At 35.1% G+C, this 21,302-nt stretch overlaps 1 protein-coding gene across 4 annotated transcripts; it reads right to left on the reverse strand.

Annotated features, from left to right (window-relative positions):
• Window positions 1-4,262: 4,262 nt before the first annotated feature.
• On the reverse strand, window positions 4,263-16,910 carry LOC110100224 (DEAD-box ATP-dependent RNA helicase 56). 4 transcript variants are annotated; one of them, XM_020827644.2, is made up of 13 exons: window positions 16,807-16,910; window positions 16,538-16,586; window positions 16,326-16,442; window positions 15,598-15,698; window positions 9,847-10,019; window positions 9,473-9,704; window positions 9,225-9,343; window positions 8,598-8,654; window positions 8,336-8,520; window positions 6,321-6,465; window positions 6,165-6,248; window positions 6,012-6,075; window positions 4,263-4,600 (listed from the first exon to the last, which is right to left on the reverse strand). In XM_020827644.2, exons 1-13 carry the CDS (start codon window positions 16,889-16,891, stop codon window positions 4,590-4,592), a joined length of 1,422 nt encoding a protein of 473 aa, XP_020683303.1. In that variant the 5' UTR covers window positions 16,892-16,910; the 3' UTR covers window positions 4,263-4,589. The 4 variants fall into 4 exon arrangements, with proteins under 4 accessions (XP_020683303.1, XP_020683305.1, XP_020683306.1 ...); XM_020827646.2 differs by having other exon boundaries at window positions 16,511-16,586; window positions 16,749-16,866; XM_020827647.2 differs by having other exon boundaries at window positions 16,749-16,863.
• Window positions 16,911-21,302: the final 4,392 nt, after the last annotated feature.

Consider the following 21,302-nt stretch of genomic DNA (forward strand, 5'->3'; position numbering starts at 1 on the left):
ATCAATAATCATAAAAATTAGTTTAATAAATAAATGAAAAGTGCAAAAGTGTACTATGGACGGATAATGCATCCTCTTAGCAAAAGAAGAAAAAAAAAATTAAAACTTACCCTCTTGACCCTCGCAACTGTGACGTGATACTATACAAGAAAAGGAGTATATGCCTCTTAACATATCTCGAGAAAATGTATTAATGGCCATCAATATTAGGAAAGTATGAAGTGGTTGAATCCTTTAAAGCCAAATATTAAAAATTAGGAGAAATGTTGTCACTTCCATCGTAGCAATGGACACACAAGTGAAGCATGTAGACAGCTTTGTGATTCTCCTTAACAGGCAAACTCCTTTTAAAAAGCCTCAGATAAAGAATACATTACTACTTCAGAGCCTTCACTTCTATAGCATATATATGATTGTGAGCCTCCTTAACATGATCCTGAATTTTTTTTTAAATGCTATAGACTTCTTGAAATCTTCTATTGCTTTTGGAGAACCTAATCTAGATTGGACCTTTGACAGAGCAGCTTCTTTCTTAGCTATAAGACTCTGAAATCCCTTGCTCTCATCTTCAAGGGTTGTTATTTTCTTTCCAAAGATATGCGGATCCTTCATATGTTAATTTATCATCACTTAGACATCCACTATATCAAGTGGAGTCAATTTATCTGCTAATTATGTAAAACAATAGAAGACAATGGTAGCCAACTTAACTCTACACTCAGCCAAATGTTCTTCCACTACCTTCATCTCTTTAGTCTTATGGTCATACTCTATTTTGTACTCTCCTTAAAGATATTTGATCTTAAAAAATTCATTGTTACATTCATTCAAGGGTTGAGTAAGCCAGACCTCAAGATCCATGCATCCTAATAACTGAAATAATAAGGTAGTATTTTTAAGAGATGTGTCTTTATAGATGTATAAAAAAGACGGAACAAAGAAGAAATAGTTACTCACATTGTCATCAGCTTGACGATGTCTGACACATTGATGATTCAACGCATCCTTTGGAATATGAAACTTGGTAGAGGAGGAGCTTGAGAGAACTTAACTAGTGCTTGTTGAAATCCCCTCCAACTTCTTCTTCTTAAATAAAGCTTAAGGATCATCATTATTTACTAATTATTTAAAAGTGTCATTTGAAGCTGGGATAGGTGGCTCCTGAGCTTTCATTGACTTCTTTAGCATGGTAATAGTAGATCTCCCCTCTTGGATGGATAATCCAACTTTAAAAAAGAAATCTTCATCTATGTATTTACTCAAGTAGCATACCTCAAAGAGAAGATATTTACCATCAAGAATCTTAAGCATCTTTTATAAGCTTTCTGCTCTAGCATGCAGAGGAATGAGTCAATCCTTCATCTTTCCCCATTTCTCCAAATGACCCCAGTCAATTTTATGAAGAAAAATGCACTAGCTCAACTCTTTAATGGATTTCGGGTATGAATATTCAACCATTTTGATTTGAATGTAATGTGTCCCTGTGCATCGTAACTGTCCATGATCTCTAAAGAAAGTGATAAATCTCACCATGATATGACTCTATATGAAAATATAGATAAACTTAATCCACATATTGTTGAAATATCGATCAATTCTAGAGGAGGAAATTGCATCCCCACTCACAAACTGATCTCATAAATAGTCAGTTGTCTTGGAGGAGTAAGGCATGCACGATCAGATTTTTTAGGAGCCATCAGCATTAAATTGTTAGTATATTGGAACATCTTGTGAAAAACAATTAGAGAATCATTGATAATAATAGAAACCACATCGTGAGCTTTGGCTACCTTGTAGGATTTCTTTAGATCATCATTTTCTACAGTGGATCGTGGATCTCCTTTGTACATTGGGGGAGGGGTGGATTTTTTAATGCTCAAGGGGGGTATTTATAGTTGTAGGGGGTGAAGTTTGAAATTATTAATTTTTAGATTAAAATAATAATAATAATAATTAAATAATATATATATCACCAACCATCATCGGACCACCACTAAACTTCTGCCTAGCTACCAATCATTATCAAACCACTTCTAGACTTCTATCAGTCCACTAGACGATGCTGGACTTCTAACCGGCCGTCAATTGTCACCACACTTTTGCCCGACCACCAAATTTTGTTGTGCTTTTACCCATCCACCAAGTGTCTATGTAGTTCTGATTGATCATCGAATGCATCGAACTTCTGCCTAACTCCTTAAACTATTGCAATTTCACTCTCTCCAAATTAAAGGACACATCTCACGTTGTAATTAACTCGAATTTAGTTGAATCTTTTCAACTGGGCGTGGCCCCATGGTTTTTCTTCTTTTTTTTTCAAGATTTTTCATGTTAAAAATCTTAGTGTTTTATTATCTCTTTTTGTGTGCTAGATATTCATGAAATGCTAAGAGGGAAAATTTCCTCACTATATTGCCACCTATATTCTAGCCCGTAACAATATTATAATGAATTATAAATGATAAATTTCATGGTTGAAGTTTTTTAAATTAATTTTTTAATATTTTTTTAAATTTCATGGCTAAAGTTTGAGAAGCTTTTGAGACGAAGGAGTTCTCTTAAAAAGATCAATTGTGATATGTTTGTTTGTTCTCCTTTAAAAAGGATACGATATGCTAAGAGTCCAGTACAAATCCTGATGTTGATATTAGGAGTTCAAGTTGGTGGTTAAAGTATGCATTTGATCTTATTAGTAATGGCATGAATTGATATTATTAATGATTGCTCATGACAAAGTCAGTAGGCATTAGTATTGGTAACAATGGAGTTCATTAAACTTAAAAATGATTGTGTGATTAAAGGCATTAGCGTTGGAGTCAATGGCCTACATCGACATTAAAGGGGATGGTATATGTTATCGTTGTGGGCAACAACAAGCAATCAAGTCTACTTACATAAACTTTTATGTCAATGGGGTGCATCAACCTTATAGGTGATGGCATGCATTAATGCTATTAGTAATTGCGAGCAATAAAGCTAGCGAACATGGACATTTATGTTGATAGAGCACAACAACCTTACTAACGATGGTGTGCATATACATTATTGGCATTGACAAGCAACCAACAATTTTATCTAGGGTGTGCATAAGCCTAATAAGCAATTATTTGAATCAATGTTATTAGCAATGTAGTCAACAGGAGATGATAGTTGGGCGATGAAGATTGTGCAATTGTGATAAAAAAATTATAATCAAGTAACAGTGATTGATTCACGATGATCATAGAACTTTAATCGAGTGACAATACTAACGAGATCCTAGTTGAGCAAGGACAATAATTAGCAATGATTGTCAGTGTTAATTGTCATGTGGAAATGCAGAGGGTCTATATAAATTTTCTTTAGTGAAATTTTGATAAATTTAACCTAATCATCAACGAGTGTTGATTCCCTCAGTCACAGATTTGTATACTCACATTTAAATCTCTTAATGACCACTGAATTAAATGATCATAAAGTTATTTAATTTCTCTTATAAAATGCTCATTTTGAATGCAAACATGGCTAATAATAGACCTTAAGAAAACTCTTGCAGGCATTCTCTGATTTCAAAAGCTCTTCCAAGCATTTTAGAAGCGGTTGTTGTCTATATTTACAAAGTAGGATTAAATATTATCATTACCGAATAGATTTCAAAATTATTATCCCTTGTAACAAAAAAAATCAAACTATATGTAGATTTATATAGATAACCTTCTATTTTATACAAGCCTAATTATTTGTCCTGGTTGGTTTGATTGGTTGGGCAAACTCAATCGCTAAATGTTTAAATAATAGGAATAATTTGGGCAATGCCTAATGCATAAACCTAACTAATAAAGAAATTCTAAACATGATAAATACATCTCAGTTATCTGGTTGTTGAACTTATGTGTCAGAAAGAGAGAGCCTTTTGAAGTGCTATAACAATGACTTGGAACATCCATTTTAGAATACAAAATGTAGCAAATTAGATAATATTTAATATAAACTACAAAATACTTCAATTTAAGAACATTTCTTTGTATAATCCTTTAATTTCTATTTAAACAGCTTATAATTTATAACAAATATCTCTCAACACATTTCTCTAGTATAATTTTCAACAGAATAATGAACTGATTACTTCAAAACAGATACATACATACCGTATAAAAAAAAGCCAATTCATCATCCAAACGACAAACTTTTGCTTTGGCAAATCCTACTTGCATACCGAAGAATATAATGCAGCTTCTGCTGTTAATTTGGAAGCTTAGTTGCTTTCTTTGCTTGTTTCAGGGTTCAATGAAGTGGCAGATGAAAATATTTAACAAGATGAGCAATACATATTTAAAAACTGTATATAAACTCAGTAATTTAAAACAAAACAGTAATCCCAAATGAAGATGATAAAAATCATTGTCAAAACATAATCCAACTCTTGGAAAACAGTGTGCATAAACCTAATATAACCTAAGATTCAAACAAGTCTTTAATATTAGTTGGTAGCAGGTACACATAAAACTTCCACAGAGTCTGTCATGATGGCTGTATTTAACCAAGGTAAGTCAAATATATCATTCAAGTTCCATCTTCGACTTCACAGAGCTTTCTTCGGGATGTCTGCCTTATGAAGGCACTGGAAACAATAGAAAGAATGGGAAAGTAAGATATGGCATTGATGCTAACAAATTTAATAAAAAAAAAGGGGAAAACTGAAATTGAGAGCAGCAACAAGCGGTGAAACTGAGACAAACTGACTGATGAGTTCAGTCAACTCGATGAACTAATGAGCCAACTTCAATCCAACTCTTTAGCTTGTGAACTTACACAATAAAAAAAAAAGTTAATATAAATTTTCTACGATATATTAGAATTCCATGGTTAAGTACAAACTTACTGAAAATATTTAAAAGTTTTCTTCCATATCTCAAGGGATTTCTTATTATTTTAATTCTATATTCAAATATTTTATTACAAGTACTTTAATCGGAGTCGTATTCTCTCTTTTTCATAATAAATAAGTCTACTCATGAGCCGACTTTAACTTATTAAATTGAGCTCGAGTTCAAGCTTAAGTTCAATTAATTAATCAGGCTCAAACTCTGCTCAACTTTGTCTACATCCCTGGCAAGAGCACAACACAGATTATAAATAATAAATCTACAAGTTCGAAGCGTACCTGTAAAGGCTGAAAATTATGGATGTAACAGCAGTAAAAACACCCCAATAATATTTCCCCACAACTCTCCTATAGCACACTCCCAAATTAACCTACCAACTTACATGAGAATGGACAATAAGGCCTAAGGTGCTAAGAGTTAAGCAAGTACTAAAGGAACTGTTTGGATGCAAGTATTTCAAATACATGAAATATTTTAGGCTGTTTGATTTATAATAAAATAAATTTGGAATACCAATTTTGATATTTAGATGTTTGTAAAATAAATCAAACACTTTTATTTTTTGAATTAATATTCTAGGGCATGGCAATTGGGTTCTACAGAACAAGGGAACGAGGGCCAATTGAAATCAGAGTCTATGGGGATGGCAAATCCAGGTACGGACCTGATGGTTATGGGATAGGCACCAAAGGTTTCAGGGAGAGGTGTCAACGGCTTTGGGAATCGATGTTGATGAATTCGACAGCAGTGCTAAAAAAATCAGCACAAGGCTATGCCGAATGGGAACAAATGTTCAGTTCCTGCGAATTTGATGTATTCCAGATTCATCAGGTCTGAGCAAATTCGAAATACTACTGCAAATGACCTATTTGGGGAGTTTCAAATTCCATAAAAAAACTATGATTTGCTTACTCTCAACCAAACTTAGAAAAATTTAAGAGTCCTACATTTCAAATGCAATACACTCAAAATACCTATAATCACATAACCCCTAAGGGACAATGGGTTGCAAAGAATCTTATCAGAAATTAAAACCTGGTAACGGTGCTGCTTCACAAATTAAGTATTGTTTCCGGTGAATAATGATTAAATGTTTGAAATAAACGGACAACCGCTTCAAAAAATGGCTATAACGAGTCAACTTACTGTATGTGGAAGTATCTATTTGCTCAGGCAATTCCTTAATGTCCACTTCAAATCTTGCTTGAACCTATAAGAATAGCAATTATTTATTAAATAATTACAGACTGCCTCTTCTGAAATCAAAAAGCTACAAAAAGAAAAAAAAAAACATTAAACCTGATTAAGAACATCTGAATCGGAAGCTGAAGAGACAAAGGTAATAGCCAGACCCTTGGTGCCAAATCTGCCAGCCCTACCAACCTGTGAAATGCAATGTTTGACAGGTCATCAAATGACATAAACAATTAGGCTGCATCTCGAAGAAAATCATACCCTGTGCAAGTAAGTATCCGCAGAATCAGGCATGTCATAGTTAATCACAATGTTTACACGCTCAATGTCAATTCCCCTGCCAACCAGATCAGTAGCAACAAGAATCCTTTTGTGTCCTTCCTTGAAGCCCTTGTACCTTGTTAATCTGCGAGAATAAAAAAAAAAATTCAATCTAAACTTGATATCATTAAATATCAATGAGAGCGTTTAAAAAAACCACCAACCCCAAAGGTCATGCCTAAGCTTAATGCAACAAGTGTTTAGCCTTGGGAATATAATTTATCCATACAGAGTATTCATAAGAAATTTACATATACATATTAGGGAAATTAACAAGATTTATACAAATAAAAACAAATCAGTGAAGTGAATTAATAGATATGAAAACCGGTAATGCCTTAAGAGTTGATAAAAAACGTAATGTTAGCATGGGGGTCTGTTTCTTACAGTTACAAATCATATAAAAAAAGCTTCGAAGTTAATAAAATGGCATCTACATAAAAGCAAGCACAAATTTTAGACAAACGCATGGGAGAAAACACCCGGACAAAGTGCTTTCACAATGAGTGGGCATAAAGGGCACATAGGCAGTGAATCAGATATCAAGTTCAAGTAGCCAATAAGTAGACCGTGGTCTCATAAGGCCACACCAACTGGGCAGATTACAGGTTACTAGAAAAATCTGGCTCCATCAGAAAGCTTGATGCCATGAAGCAACTTAAACTGCGAACTTCAGGAATAGAAACAAATGCTTCAAAAAACAAGCTTCAAGGCCAAGGCTTCAAAGATTCGGAGAGAACTTGGCTTTGAAGATTGTTTTCTAAAACAATGACGACAATGTATGCATCACCGAACAAGGAATAAATGAAAATAAATACACCCTAAATACTAATCTTGTGTTTCATATGACAAGCATGAAAAAGTCCTGGCCCTGCATTAAAAAATGTGATTGGGCACAGGAATTCACAAATTGATTGGCTACAAGCTGGGCAATAGAAGCATGCCATTGACCATTACCCTTTACAGCCGTGAAACAAATGGCACGCTCCTTTAGGCTTTTTCTGGGAATCTTTCAGCTGCGTTGTAGTTAAAAACCTAACCTATCCCAAATTTGATTCTGACAAAAAACAAAAGGAAATCTTTGTAATGTGCCTTACACCTTCATGGCTTTGCGGAGAGAAATAAAATTGAAGAACAAATATCCCCATAATAACAAGTTTATTTCCATGGGCATGGCAGATCAACCACATAACATTACCGAAGCCATAGCATCAAGAAGGGAATCCTAACAAACAGTTTTCGGGTAGCCATTATTGCATAAAATTCATATTAGAACTGAGGTAGGAAAAGCATTCTCAACTCTTAGGCCAGCATTTGCTATACATCTTTTAAACTAAATATTAAAAGATATGTAGAAAGGTGAGTTCATTTCAGAAGAAAGTAGGATAGCACGAAGCAGTTCAAATCGTAACACAAAGACACTAAGATAAACCTGTAATATTAAACGACCAATGATTACATATCAATTTTGCTCATCAATTTATATGACTTAATTTCTCACAATAAATCTGCATAGACAAACCTGATCCACAAAATCGCTCCACTTTTTCCATCATATCTCTCATTTAAATGTTGTTTATTTTATCATGAAGCAAAAGAGGAAAAGGCTATTACCACCGTCACATTACATCAGAGAATCAACATAAAAAGTTCTTGCAAAAGCACAAGAGAATATGACAAGAGAAAGTAACAGTGATGTCGGCAAAGGGATGCAGATAAGTAAAATATTCCATAAAGAGAAGCAGCTGAAAAAAAGTTGCGCATGCCAGTAAAACAATGAACTGAAATAAAACCAAAGAAATCAAATAGGCCTGACCAAATTTCTTTTAAAAGAATATTATCGGTGGAAAACCTCCTAACAGGCTAGTAGGCTATACCACCTTGCCGTTCAGACTAAGTCAGCAATGACATTCAAAAGGAAGAATATTCAGTAAACATTTAGAGAAAAACCAAACCTTTCTTCCTGTGACATTCCAGAATGAATGCAGATAGATGGGAAGTTGCACTCTACTAGCAATTTGTTCAGCTCTGCCGCTCTATTGACACTTTTGACAAAAATTACAACCTGATTGAAGTCCAGAGCATCCAGAAGATCATTTAATTTACGGTTCTTCTCCAAATCACTGAGTTTGATGTAGTGCTGTCAGAAAATAAAAGTTAAATGAGTGCCATATAATAATATAAAGCTAAATGTAGTTTAACTGAAAACTTTCATACCTGTACAAGCCCATGGAGGGTTAGTTTTGCTTCATCATCCACATATATTTCCATTGGCTGTTAAGGGAATAAATGTAAAATTAGCGAAGACTAGCATCTCATCTTCAAGATAGCTGAACCGACAACCAAATGAATGGGCACCAATAAACACCACCAACAACCAATACAATCAATACTCCTGTCCATTTGGCATGTGAATCATAACCTACCCGCATGGAAATCATAATGCTCAAAATTCAAATTGCTTGTCCAATAACTAAACCCTAAAACAATAAATTGACTGCTTCCTGAAGTCCCAGGGGAAAACTTCGACGTGCCCAAACAGTCATGAAACTACTTGCGTAGGTTCCAGACAGTCACAAACCTGACAAGCTACTATCACTGATGAACAATTAAAACAAGAACAAGACATTGCTAGGTTGCATAATGCCTAAAAATTTGAATCCTAATAACACATAAAACTGGCTTCAAATAACTAAGCCATTCCTTGCTTGCACTGCCCTAGGGCTCCTTTACAATCTCAATTCACCAAAGAAGGTATTCCTAAATATAGCTTGGAAAACTGAAAGACATAGTTCTGATCATGAAAGAATGACGTCAAAGTGTAAACTGGCCATGAGACATTACATCTTGCATGAATTTCTTGCAAACAGGGCGTATCTCCTTGCTTAGTGTGGCTGAAAACATCATGACTTGCTTGTCATGTGGAGTCATTTTGAAGATCTCCTGCACATCTCTCCGCATGTCTACAGGGCATACAGAACCGTGAAATGAAATTTTGGAAAGAAAAAAAAAAGCTTAAATAAATTTAATTCGGTATAAATTTTAAACATAAACTATAGAGTAGTATCATGACAAATGATAAACAATCATACCTAGCGACTCTAGCATCTTGTCACATTCATCGAGAATGAAGTGCCTAACATTCCTCAGAGAAAGATCTTTATCCCTAGCGAGTGCCAGAATTCTTCCTGGTGTTCCAACAACTATATGAGGACATTCATTTTTCAGTATGTCCTTGTGCTTTCCAATGTGAACGCCACCATAAAATACAGCAACTTTTATTTCAGGCAAGTAAGTGCTGAATCTCTCGAACTCATGGCATATCTGCAAAACATAACATGCTCCATTTAAGGACAGGTCATAAAAAACACACGGCTGACCTAAAGCTGAAAATAGACAAAGAGAATGAACACTGGTCCATCTACACACATAAAAAATATATGTTAAGGCACTATTTGGTGCAAACCTGGTACGCTAGTTCTCTAGTATGACATAAGACAAGTGCAGCAACTTGACCAGAAATTGGCTCAATTTGTTGAAGGGTTGAGAGAACAAACACTGCCGTTTTCCCCATTCCAGACTTTGCTTGGCAGATGACATCCATTCCCAAAATGGCTTGAGGTATGCACTCATGTTGTACTGACGGATAACCAAAGAAAATTGGAGCGAAGTACCCCCAGTGAGTAAAAAACATAATCATCTGGGTCCTTTTAATTCAAAGCTTTACCATACTCTCCTTCAAACGAGAAAGTGGCAGTAGTGTTTACCTGCAAAGAATTAATACAATAATCGATATAAGTAAAAAAGGATTGTGCTCTCAGTTCAATTTCCAATTTGCTATTGAATCAACATAGAAAATATCTTCCCGAAAATTCAAGATTATTGGACCCTGCACCATATAACTGCGCATTAAATAGATAAACAAAATAATAATACTATCAAAAAAAAAATGTATCTCACGACCATGCAATAAATTCCTAAACTCTTTTCCTAACAATGTTACTTCGAAGTACATTATTTGCATTCACTAATCGCCATCCTTAGCAATATGAAGATGTGGAAATGCTTAGGAGAAGAAGGAATTTTTTGTCTTACTAAACTTTTTAATATTGTTTTGAAGATTAAAAAGATTCCAGATGAGTGGAGAATGAGTGTGTTAATTCCTACTTTTAAGAATAAAAGTGATGCACAAAAGTGTACGAATTATAGAGGAATTAAGCTAATGTGTCATATTTTAAAACTATGGGAGCGAGGTATGGAGCATAGGTTGCGGCGTCATACTAATGTTTCTCAAAATCAATTTGGATTCATGCCGGGTAGGTTTACTATGGAAGCCATACATTTATTGAGAGGTTTGATGGAGAAATATAGAGAGAATAAGGAAAATCTATATATGATATTTATTGATTTAGAGAAAGCATATGATAAAGTTCCAAGAGAAGTGCTATGGAGAGTTCTTGAAAAGAAAGGAGTTAATAACGCTTATATTCAAATCATTAAAGATATGTATACAAGAGCTATTACTTGTGTTCAAACACAAGTATTTTCCTATTTCGGTTGGATTACATCAAGGATCAGCCTTAAGTCCATATCTTTTTGCTTTAGTCATGGATGTTCTCACTAGACATTTACAAGAGAATGTACCTTGGTGTATGCTTTTTGCTGATGATATTCTTCTTGTTGATAAGACTAGAGAGGGAGTTAAGGGACAACTTGTGCATTGCCAAGCTTCCAAAGAGTGAAACATTGTGCTATTACTTTTGTTCAAAAAAAGTTACATTCATGGTCCCCTAATGATTTCAGACAATATTTCTCCGCAACACAGTTCATTATAAAGTTGCTAGCTAACTAATTAAAATCAGAGCTCCTTACTTGATTAATCATGCCCAGTTTACTTTCATTTCAAAAAGAGACGGTGCTAATTAATATTTCTATGGCTACTGACCTTTTAGGGATTTCAATCTTTCTAATTCTCTTCAACACATTTGTCCATAGATGAATCTTCATAAAGGATTTGAGTGGACTTGCTAAAAAGGTAGACAAAGCTATCTAATAACTGGATTAATGTTTGCATCAAGGTCCTATTCTCGATCATTATAAATAGGGGACTCAAGGTTATTTCTACTATGCCAATAGCAAGGTTGTCGTCTCTCACCCTCTCTTTTCACTATTGTTATGGAAATTCTATATTATATGCTTGAAAAAAACTATTTGCAAGGATCCTTCAATGCACTATAAAACACAACAATATCTCTATTTCTTATCTCTTTTTTGCTGATGACCTACTCATTTTTGGCAAAGCCAATCAGAGTATCATACACCATATCAAAAAGATGCTTCATGAATTCTCCTTGAGTGGGTTTAATGCCAAATCCATACCAATCTGCATTAATTTTTTTCTAAAGCATTGTTCCTTTTGATGCCCAACTATAGGCCTTCTTGGTATCACCTACAGGTTTTTTCGTGGAAGCATTTGAGTGTAATGGCTCCTCTAACAAGCTCACAATCATTGATTGTCATCCCATTCCAAACAATCTCATAGATTACCTCAATGGTTGGAAACAAAAACCCTTGTCATTCCCTGGTAGATGGTAGTTCATTAAAACTATTAATTGGAATTACCTATCTTAAAGGATGAGATGCATATTCAACCCAAAGGGGTTTATTAAAAAATTACAAGCTTGATTGCTAACTTCATCGTAAAAGGTGTATAATTGCTTGAAATATGGGTATTCCACCTCTTGACACTCTTAACACGATATGTAAGGCTAAAATAATCTGGACGATTTATAATTCTAGTAATTGCTATGTTGGTTGGTGCCTTAATTACAATGGTTTCAACTTGAACAGGTGTTCTTTCAGTCTCAACAATTTAGGAAGCAATGAAATACACTGCTATCAAAATCAGAAGGTGGATCAACTTCAATATTTGCAGTAATAGTTCTCTATTTATTAAAGATTTTAATCATGTAATTTTCAACTACATGCCTAGAAGATTTAATAGGGCTGCTGATTTCTATGCGAAGCTTGCTCTTTCTTCCTCTTTTTTATGGAGGCAAGAGCAAGATTTTAATTCCTTCATGTTTTTGTTAATATCCTTGAGGAGGATGCTTTTAGACCTCCTTAGGATAGCATTTGTATTTTTTTTCTTAGTTAATAAATGCCTTTTCATGGCTTTTATTCAAAAAAAAAAGTAATAGTTCTCTATTTATTTAATATGACCTGGGGATATCGAGCCAATCTATTAATGATATTCTTGTTTTCACAGCTATTTCTTTGGAAAATGAAAGTATCTTGATGTTGCTAGTATTTTGGATAATGGTGCTTTGGATCCTACCTGCTCCTACCTTTTTAATTAAGGCTAGCTATCTTCAAGATATCTAGAATTTAAGTAATTTCTATTCTGTAAAGAATATCACTTGGATTGGGAAAAACACGTACTCCTCTATGTAAGTACCATCTATTCTGTAAAGAATATCACTTATATTCCAACCAATGACTAGCATAAGCTCATTAGTTTCAAAGGTTACTCAATGAAATTCATTTGTCCTGCTTGGAAGATCAAATTTTGGGGGCTTAATAAAGATTTGCTTGCAAATAAGGGTTTACTCCCAAGACATGGGGAACTTTCTTTCATATGGGTAGATTTTTTCAAACAACTTATTGAGTTTGCTGACAATATTTTTTTAGAAAATTACTAGAAGTTTTCCGCCTACTCTAGAAGAGTTATTATACTCTTACAATTGGATTTCACAATACTTTTTGTTGGGTAATGATGATACTTTAAAATGAGGTTCAACAAAGGTAGTTTGGCCACCTTTATCATGATGCTTTAAATTCTGTAGATGATATATTGAATTTCATCCAATCAATTAAGGCACTTCATTGCTCTTAGTCTCTTGGAATTAGGGGTGTCAATATAGACCAAACCCAAAAAATTCCGAGTTCAAATCAACCTGTTTGACAAACACGGGTCAAGGTTCAAATTTCTGACCATTATTTGGAATATTCCTTTTTCGGGTCGGGTTTGAGTTGACCCAAAAACTCGAAGTTGACCTGGATCCCCGCGTCACAGCCATGACTCGACTCGATCCACACTCGCGCCTGCCTCGCCCACGCCCGAGGCTCAACCCTGCGTCTTGCAAGCCCACAACAACGGTCTGCCTCGCGGCCATTGCTTGCACGCATTGCTAGCCCAGCACCGGCACACCTGCTGCCTACCTTGCCTGCGGCTCGACCCGCCTCCGGCCTCCCGCACCCTCCCCCCGCCTCCATACCTCACCCTCACTCACCCCGCATTCGCTATTCTCTTCCTTCGCTCAACCCCGAGCACGCACAGCCCGTGCTCAACCCCACGCAGGCCAGCTCTCATGCTACAATGCTGCACCCTGTACACACCCACGCCCGCTGAACTCGCTCTCCCTTGCTGTGTTCCGGGTTCGCGGGTCGAGTTAGGTCAACCCGATAACCCACGTAGGTCAAATATGGGTTGGATTTTCGTCTGCAAAAACAGAGCGGGCTCGATTCATGTCAAATAGTTGCGAGTCAATATCGGGTTTGACTTGAACCCAACCCTCAACCAAATTTTGACACCCTATTTGGAATGTTGCTCTGAAACCTATAATGCTTAATATTTATTTGAGACCATATTTATGTCTTCTACTTTCCCACATCAAGATTTTAACTATTTTTATTGCCTTTTTTCGTTTTCTCTAACACAAAGTTTCTTGTTCCTTAGCTCCCAATATAAAGTATGTTTCCCTTTAGATGAAATTCTTGGTGTGGCCCTCAAATCTCCCCTGCCAAAAAAAAAATTTCTCTGCCTGCATATTCTAGCAAACTATTCACTTGAAAAACAGCAACTCAAGAAAACTAAAGCAGTAAAATAAAAATTTTTTATGATGATATAAAGATCAAGAGAATCATTCATTACAATTTCCAAAATGAAACTCTTATCAGTAGTTCAAACATCATAGAAGAATTTAAATCAACTCAAAAAAGTAGAGAAAGATTGATTAAATGATCCAGCAATGCCAAATGATACAAATCTGTATATAATCCACATGATAAAAAACAACAAAAAAAACTATTTTCCAAGTGAATATGAGATTGGAAACTTTGGTTTGAAAAATGATCCTTATCACAAATTTGGTATTGACAAGTCCATAGCTTCACAACTTAATAATTTAGTAATACCAAAGTACAACATTCAGGCTAAATGATCAGCACATAAACTTCTCTATATAGGAGTAAACTGCTACCTCGCAATACACCAAATATTGGATGCTAAGACCTCCCCATACTTTTCTGCTATAAAAGATAAGAGAGCAAGTTTGTTTCACACTAGAGTTCACAAAATGCCACACGGCCCACACTTTGAAAAAAAAAATGAACTTTTCCTCCTGCTATGTGGGCCAAAACACACCCAGAAAACTCAAGGCACATATTTCAATGAAAAATTGGCAATGTTATCATAAAAGAAACAAGAAAATAGAGAAAACAATCGAGTAAATACTCGGCACAACATTACACATTTTTCATGATTCAGTGTTTGCATTGCTCTTGCCAAAATATCTTACATATAAACAGCATAAATAACATACAATATTAACCTATGCTTGATAAGTAATATAGTGGTAAAAAGAGTTAAACTTTTCAAAATCATTCAGTAATACTACAAAGTTCTAGCATGATATATACATGTGCTAATGAGATGAAAAGCATTCAATTCTGCCAAGGCACCCGCAGAATAGACTCATAAATACAGAATGCAAAACAATAGAAGGCCATCAATTAAGAATTTTGAAACAACAAAACCCAAAAATAGAACGGATTAAACAAAACCAAAATAGTCAATAAGTGAAATATTAGGAGAAGACAAGCTTAAATACTACTTATGTAAAAGTTCCTACTTCATTTACTCTTCCTTGGGCGCTCTCTAATGATGTAGAATGAAATATCAACTCTGAACATACAGCAAAGTAAGAAAAGACAAAATGGAGATACAAATAAATATTCCATGTTTGTAATGTTAGTTATACCAATGCCCTGAGTGAAGTGATTCTTCTTCAAGACTCAAAAATTTACCTTACACAACAAACTAGACTGCAAAAGAAAATGAACAAACTATTTCAAGCAGACTTTTAAAGGAAATGTTATGATATCAATGATAATCTAAAAGAAAAAGACAGTGTAAACAATAAAGGGTCTTACTTACCTTCAGATGGGTGCTCAAATCCAGAATCAACTATAGCCCGTAGAAGTTCTGGTTTCAACAAAAAATCTCTAAATCCGGAGCTGTGGATTCCTACATAACCCCTGATTTCGATCAAGCAACCAAAAGAGATTATTACCAATTATATCAAGCACTTAAATAATTCAAGTTAATAAGAACACTCCTAAGACTTTGGCATCCAAAATGAAATTAGAGCGTTGCAATGGAAAATTTCCACAAAAGCATCAACTCTAAAATGGGTCACCGATTGATAGAGCACTGCAAATGCCATTGATATAAATGCTCACACATATGTACCATTAAAGCCACAAAAATGTGTACATGAACTTGCTATGCTATTCAATTGTGATAGAATAAGCGCAGGAAGTTCTTTTACAAGTTATAACTAAAGAATACAATGTTCAAATATTAATAGACGTCAACAGACAATCTAATTCACTATAACTAGAAAATTAAATTACAAGATTGAACCAAACAGAAAATTTTCAAGCATAGAAAACTTCTGCTTCACATTACACTAGGGCGAAAGTTTATAGATCCAAAACCAGATGATTCATAGAAAAAAAATTATTTTTTTTTTAGAAAAATAATAGCGAACAACAGGTAGGTTTATACATGGAAATAAAGGGAAGGAAGTGAAGCATAGATCGATACCAATTTATTGTAGATACAAATTGAGTACATGAATTAACACGAGGAGATTTGCTTACTTCTTTGCTGATTCACCATTGATTTTTACACCAAGAGAGACAGTGGCCTTCTCTTCTTCATCATCATAGTCGAGAAGCTCGTCCTCGTAGACGTCGTTTTCCCTTACTTCACCCATCCTACAATTCAACGAAATATTAAATCTACAGATCAAGAGCACCCTAAAACAACGAGCAAATATACATACATATACAAGCAACCCGCGGACAATCACCTTAGAAAGAAGTATATTCGACAGACGTCGGCGTACAGAACAATGGATTCTGCAAGAAAAAACTATAATTGAGAAAGTGGAGACCTGGGCTAGGGTTTCTACGGTGATCAAGATAAGGAAATTGGAACAGAGAAGACGCTAGGCTTTCCAAACAAAATAGAAAAAAAAAAAAAAAGGATTGAATGGAGGAAAGAAACAAGAAGAATAAGACCTAGGGTTTCTACTGGGAGGGAACTGCAAACAGAAAACAAAAAAAAAAAATCCCCAACTAGGGTTTCGAGAGACGGAAGGACGAGACAGAAAGGTTTTGCTTGCCGGCGGATTTTTCTTTTTTCCCCTTTTAGACGCGTACATTATTTGAGGTGCTCGTTGACCGCCACCATCCACCGTCCGTTAAACAAGTGGCCCAGGGCGAGTAAGCGCCCTTGAACTCTTAGAATATTTGATTGAAAATAAATATAAGAATTTTGATGGTTGAAATTTTAGCTCTTATCTTATTTAAAAAATTAGGATGCAATTCTTGAGATTATTTATTCATCACATTTAAATAATAAAAAAATAATATTATATGATCCAATTGGGGTGGTTATAATTCTTGTAATAATTTTTTTTAATTATTAAGAGTAATTTTTTTAATAAATTGAATGACAACTTTCTTAGAAATACACACTTAAGTAGATCTAGTTATAAAAGATAATTTCACATCATAGAAATTTGTAAAAAAAAAATAATAATAGTTGTTGTGTGTCGGAACATTTGCGACAATAGAGAAATAGGGTGCTTAACGTCATAGTTTTATACGAAAATTCAGCACACACGTAGATAAAAAATGGGTGCAAAAGTCATAAGAGAAACCTTAATTTTAATTTGAAAAATCTGAAAAGAGAAAAAAAATCACGGAGACTAACAATTTTTCCCTCTTATTATGGGGAGAATTGGGGCCTATATAAGAGTAGTAGGCTTTGATCGGCATTGACAGCCTCCAAATTTTTTTCAATCAAATTTTCCATTATTTTACAGATAAATCATAGACTAGCTCAGAAGAACTGTACTTACCTCTCATCCCTGAGGATATTTATAGATCCAAAGGAGCATAACATTTGAAAAAAAATTCTAAATTTTTTTCAAGGTTTTTGGATTTTTTAAATAAAAAAATCATTTTTTAAATAAACAAAATAGCAAAAATATTATGTTAAAATAAAAGTATATATCCATCAATATATAGTTATTTCTTTCTTTCTTTTCTAGAGAATTTTTTTTTATTTTTTTCCTTTAAAAAAAATAAAAAGGAAATAATTAAAAATTAAAAAAAATCCTTCTTGGGTGCCATATGCACGCATTTATTCTCTTGTCTTGCGTGCGCGTGGGTGGGCCGTCGAAGGCAGGCCTGACTAGGGGTGCAAACAAGTCGAGTCGAGCTCGAGTTAGGAGGTGTTCGAGTCGAGCTCAACTGTCAAATATCGAGCTCGAGCTCGAGCTCGAGCTCGAACTCGAGTCGAGCTCAAAAATTGAGCTTGAGCTCGACTCGTTCCACTGTAATCGAGCTCGAGCAGCTCGTCGAGCCCAAAACGAGTCTAGTTCGCCTTCCAACGACACACATGGCACAATCTTCAAAAAAATTAATTCTCATTTTTAATTTGACTTAAAAGTAAAATTTAGGCGGGACTGCAGGAAAGAGAGAGAGAGAGAGAGAGATTGAGATTTGAGCTTTTTTTTTTTTTGCTTTGTCAGAAAATGAAATGAGTGTTAGCCGTTTTTGCATTTATTATAGATAAGAGAGGTCAAATCAAACTATCAGAGAGAGAGAGTGAGAGAAAGAGGAGTTTGAAATTCAAGCGGGATTTTAAAATTTCAACCAGTAAAAATTTAAGCTATCTCTATTTCCCATTATTAATTTTTTAAATATTTAAATTTATTAAATTCGAGCCGGCTCGCGAGCTCGCGAGCCGAACCTTATCAAGCTCAAACTCGAGCTCGTTTAATGAACGAGCTCGAACTCGAGCTCGAGCTCGACTCGTGAGCTCGATAAGCTCGGCTCGCGAGCCTTAAACGAGTCGAGCTCGAACTGGCTCGGCTCATTTGCACCCCTAGGCCTGACGGCCAATTTTGGTGCTGGTTTTCATCCTGGCCCACTTTTTTTGGCCCGAACAATAAAATTCAGCCTTTTTAGGCTCCTTAGGATTATTTTTCAATATTTTGGATTTAATTTAAACACTTTTAGAGCCCAACAAAACCTCTATAATCAGTTTCAAACAAGTTTAAAAGTTTTAGAGAGAATTCTTTTTACATTTCTTCTTCGATCGACATGCCAACTTCATGAATCGTTAAAAAAAGTATGATCAATGGCATTTTACTTGAGGTGTTGTTTGGTTAGCTGTAAAGTGAATACAGTGTAAAATAAATATTTTACAATGTTATTTTGTTTGAAGTAAGTGAATTCAGGGGAATTGATTTTTCTGTTTAGTTGGATGTATGCAAAGTAGTAAAGTAAAAAACGGCCTTACCAAAAATTACAGCCTCTGAGACATTTACCCAAACGCCTTGAGTGCATTCACCTATATCTACATGATTAAGATTGGCCGCAACAGGAAGATTTACACAATTGTAGCTGGAAGAATCATTAACAAACAAATCCCTTCCAATAACATTTTCCAAGCAATTCAAATTGGTGTCATTATCCCCACACGGAACGCTCGAGTGCAGGTCACGAACGTGGACAAGTTCGCCATAATCATAGCTGGGCAGATCGTGATTGGCATCAACATTTTTCAAAATACTCTCCATCGCAATAAGTATAGATGTTGGATCAGCATTGTCCTTGGGTAAAAATCAATCACCTTGACGTCTGTCCCGCTCCACAGAGGTAGATTTGAACACTTCATTATACTAGTTACTCTTGATTCCGCCCTAACCCTCCTGAAGATGAGCTGAAGAAGCTGAGAAGATGGAATTAATGACCAAGGGAACATCGTCGGATGAGTGAAGTGAATGTCGTGGAAGGAGTGATGTGAGCTGAAGAAGCTACTTTTGCTAAAGCTGATCTCACGCAAAGCACCGAAGTCTCAGCAGCGGCGAAATAGAGAAGATGAAAAGCTTTCATGGAGGAAGAAACGACGATGGTTCCCGCGGCCTTTTCTCTTTTTCAGTAGCATGATATTCTTTTTCGCTTAAAACATACGAGTTTCTTTTATGCACAAAATGAAGTATAGCAGGGGTTTAGAATATATTAGTATTTTATTTTACTTTACATTGTGTCAAATCAAATACCAAAAAGTAAAAAAAATCATACATTTAGTTTAATTTGCATTCACTTTTCCACCAACCAAACAACTCCTTCGTTTATGACCTTGATAGGAAGTCGGCATTAACGTCTATAGAGCGAGAGCACCTCATAATTTGTCTGAAATTATAATTTTTTATTGACAACTTTTCAAAATGTTCTGACACATTTTCAAACTATGTAAGTTTCAATGTTCAAAAATAGGGAGCAACTGTTACATCACCAAAAATAGCCTTAAACAAAAACCTCGAGGTATATTTGAATTGAAAGCTTTCAAAACTAAACTAAGGACCAATTGAACTCATATTTTAGCAAACTTATAGTTAAATCAAATGTCTCGGCAAGACAAACTCATCGACACTAAAATCGATCAAATTCGAGCCCAAAAGGGACCAAATCAATGGCCTAAAACAAATTTGGAAGCATAAGAATATTAATTGGATGACAAATGATCTTTAAATATAACATACTTGTAGTCTAAATGAGTGGCTCGATGAAACGAATCCAACAAGTCCAAGATCGCTTAATTCTGATATTATTAATACACTTGAATGTTTAAGGAATACTCCATTAACAAGGGAATCAATAAGGGTCATCTGATGGAGCTAGCGGTGTAAATGAGTTTGGCCAACTCGTGAGCCTGCTTGAACTTAACTCGCTAACGATCGTGAGTTGAGCTTATTGAGCCAATAGCTCAAATATCAAATAAGCTCGAGTTTGAGTTTGATTAAACTCAGCTCGTCGGTTCACGAGCCAGTTTAAATAAATTAAATATTAAAAAAATATTTTTGCACTTGTAATGAATATTTAAAAATATTCTTTGCATTATAAATATTTAAAAGTATTGTTCAAAACAACAACTTTTAAAAGCAAATGTTCTACCATATTAACTTTACATATTTACCCAAAATAAAATTATTCTTTGTTTTTTCAAGAAAAAACTTTACTAGGCTACTAACTTCCTTCGTGCCCGTTGAGTTAGTTCGACAAGCAAAATTTTGGTTGTTTTATATGCTTGAGTTCAAGCTCATTTTCTAGCTCAACTCAAGGTCAAGATTTCAAGCTATTAATTTCAGTGGTGAGTCAAGCTCGAGCTTACTGTGGCTTAAGCTCAACTCAATTCATTTACACCCCTAAATGGAGAACTCTACATTTGTTCTGATTCTTCTTTATATTTACGGAGTTTACCACTCTCAAAAGCTATAAATATACTCTTATCCCTACATGAAGGGGATATTTGTCCCGGGGGGGGGGGGAGGTCTTGGTTCGTGGGCTATAGATTCAAGATATCTCTAAGGCATGAATCCCAGAGCACCACATCTAGAAATCCCCCACTTCTTGGCTGATACCACCGACTTTCACCAGCTGACCACAATCCTTTCGACATCCGTCACCCGATTATAATCCTTATGACACCTTTTGTTTACCGATTACAGTCCCTCTGACCATTACCACATGATAATAATCTCTCCAACATCTTTCATG

This window comes from Dendrobium catenatum, unplaced genomic scaffold (assembly GCF_001605985.2).
Source record: "Dendrobium catenatum unplaced genomic scaffold, ASM160598v2 fragScaff_scaffold_456, whole genome shotgun sequence".
Taxonomy (NCBI): domain Eukaryota; kingdom Viridiplantae; phylum Streptophyta; class Magnoliopsida; order Asparagales; family Orchidaceae; genus Dendrobium; species Dendrobium catenatum.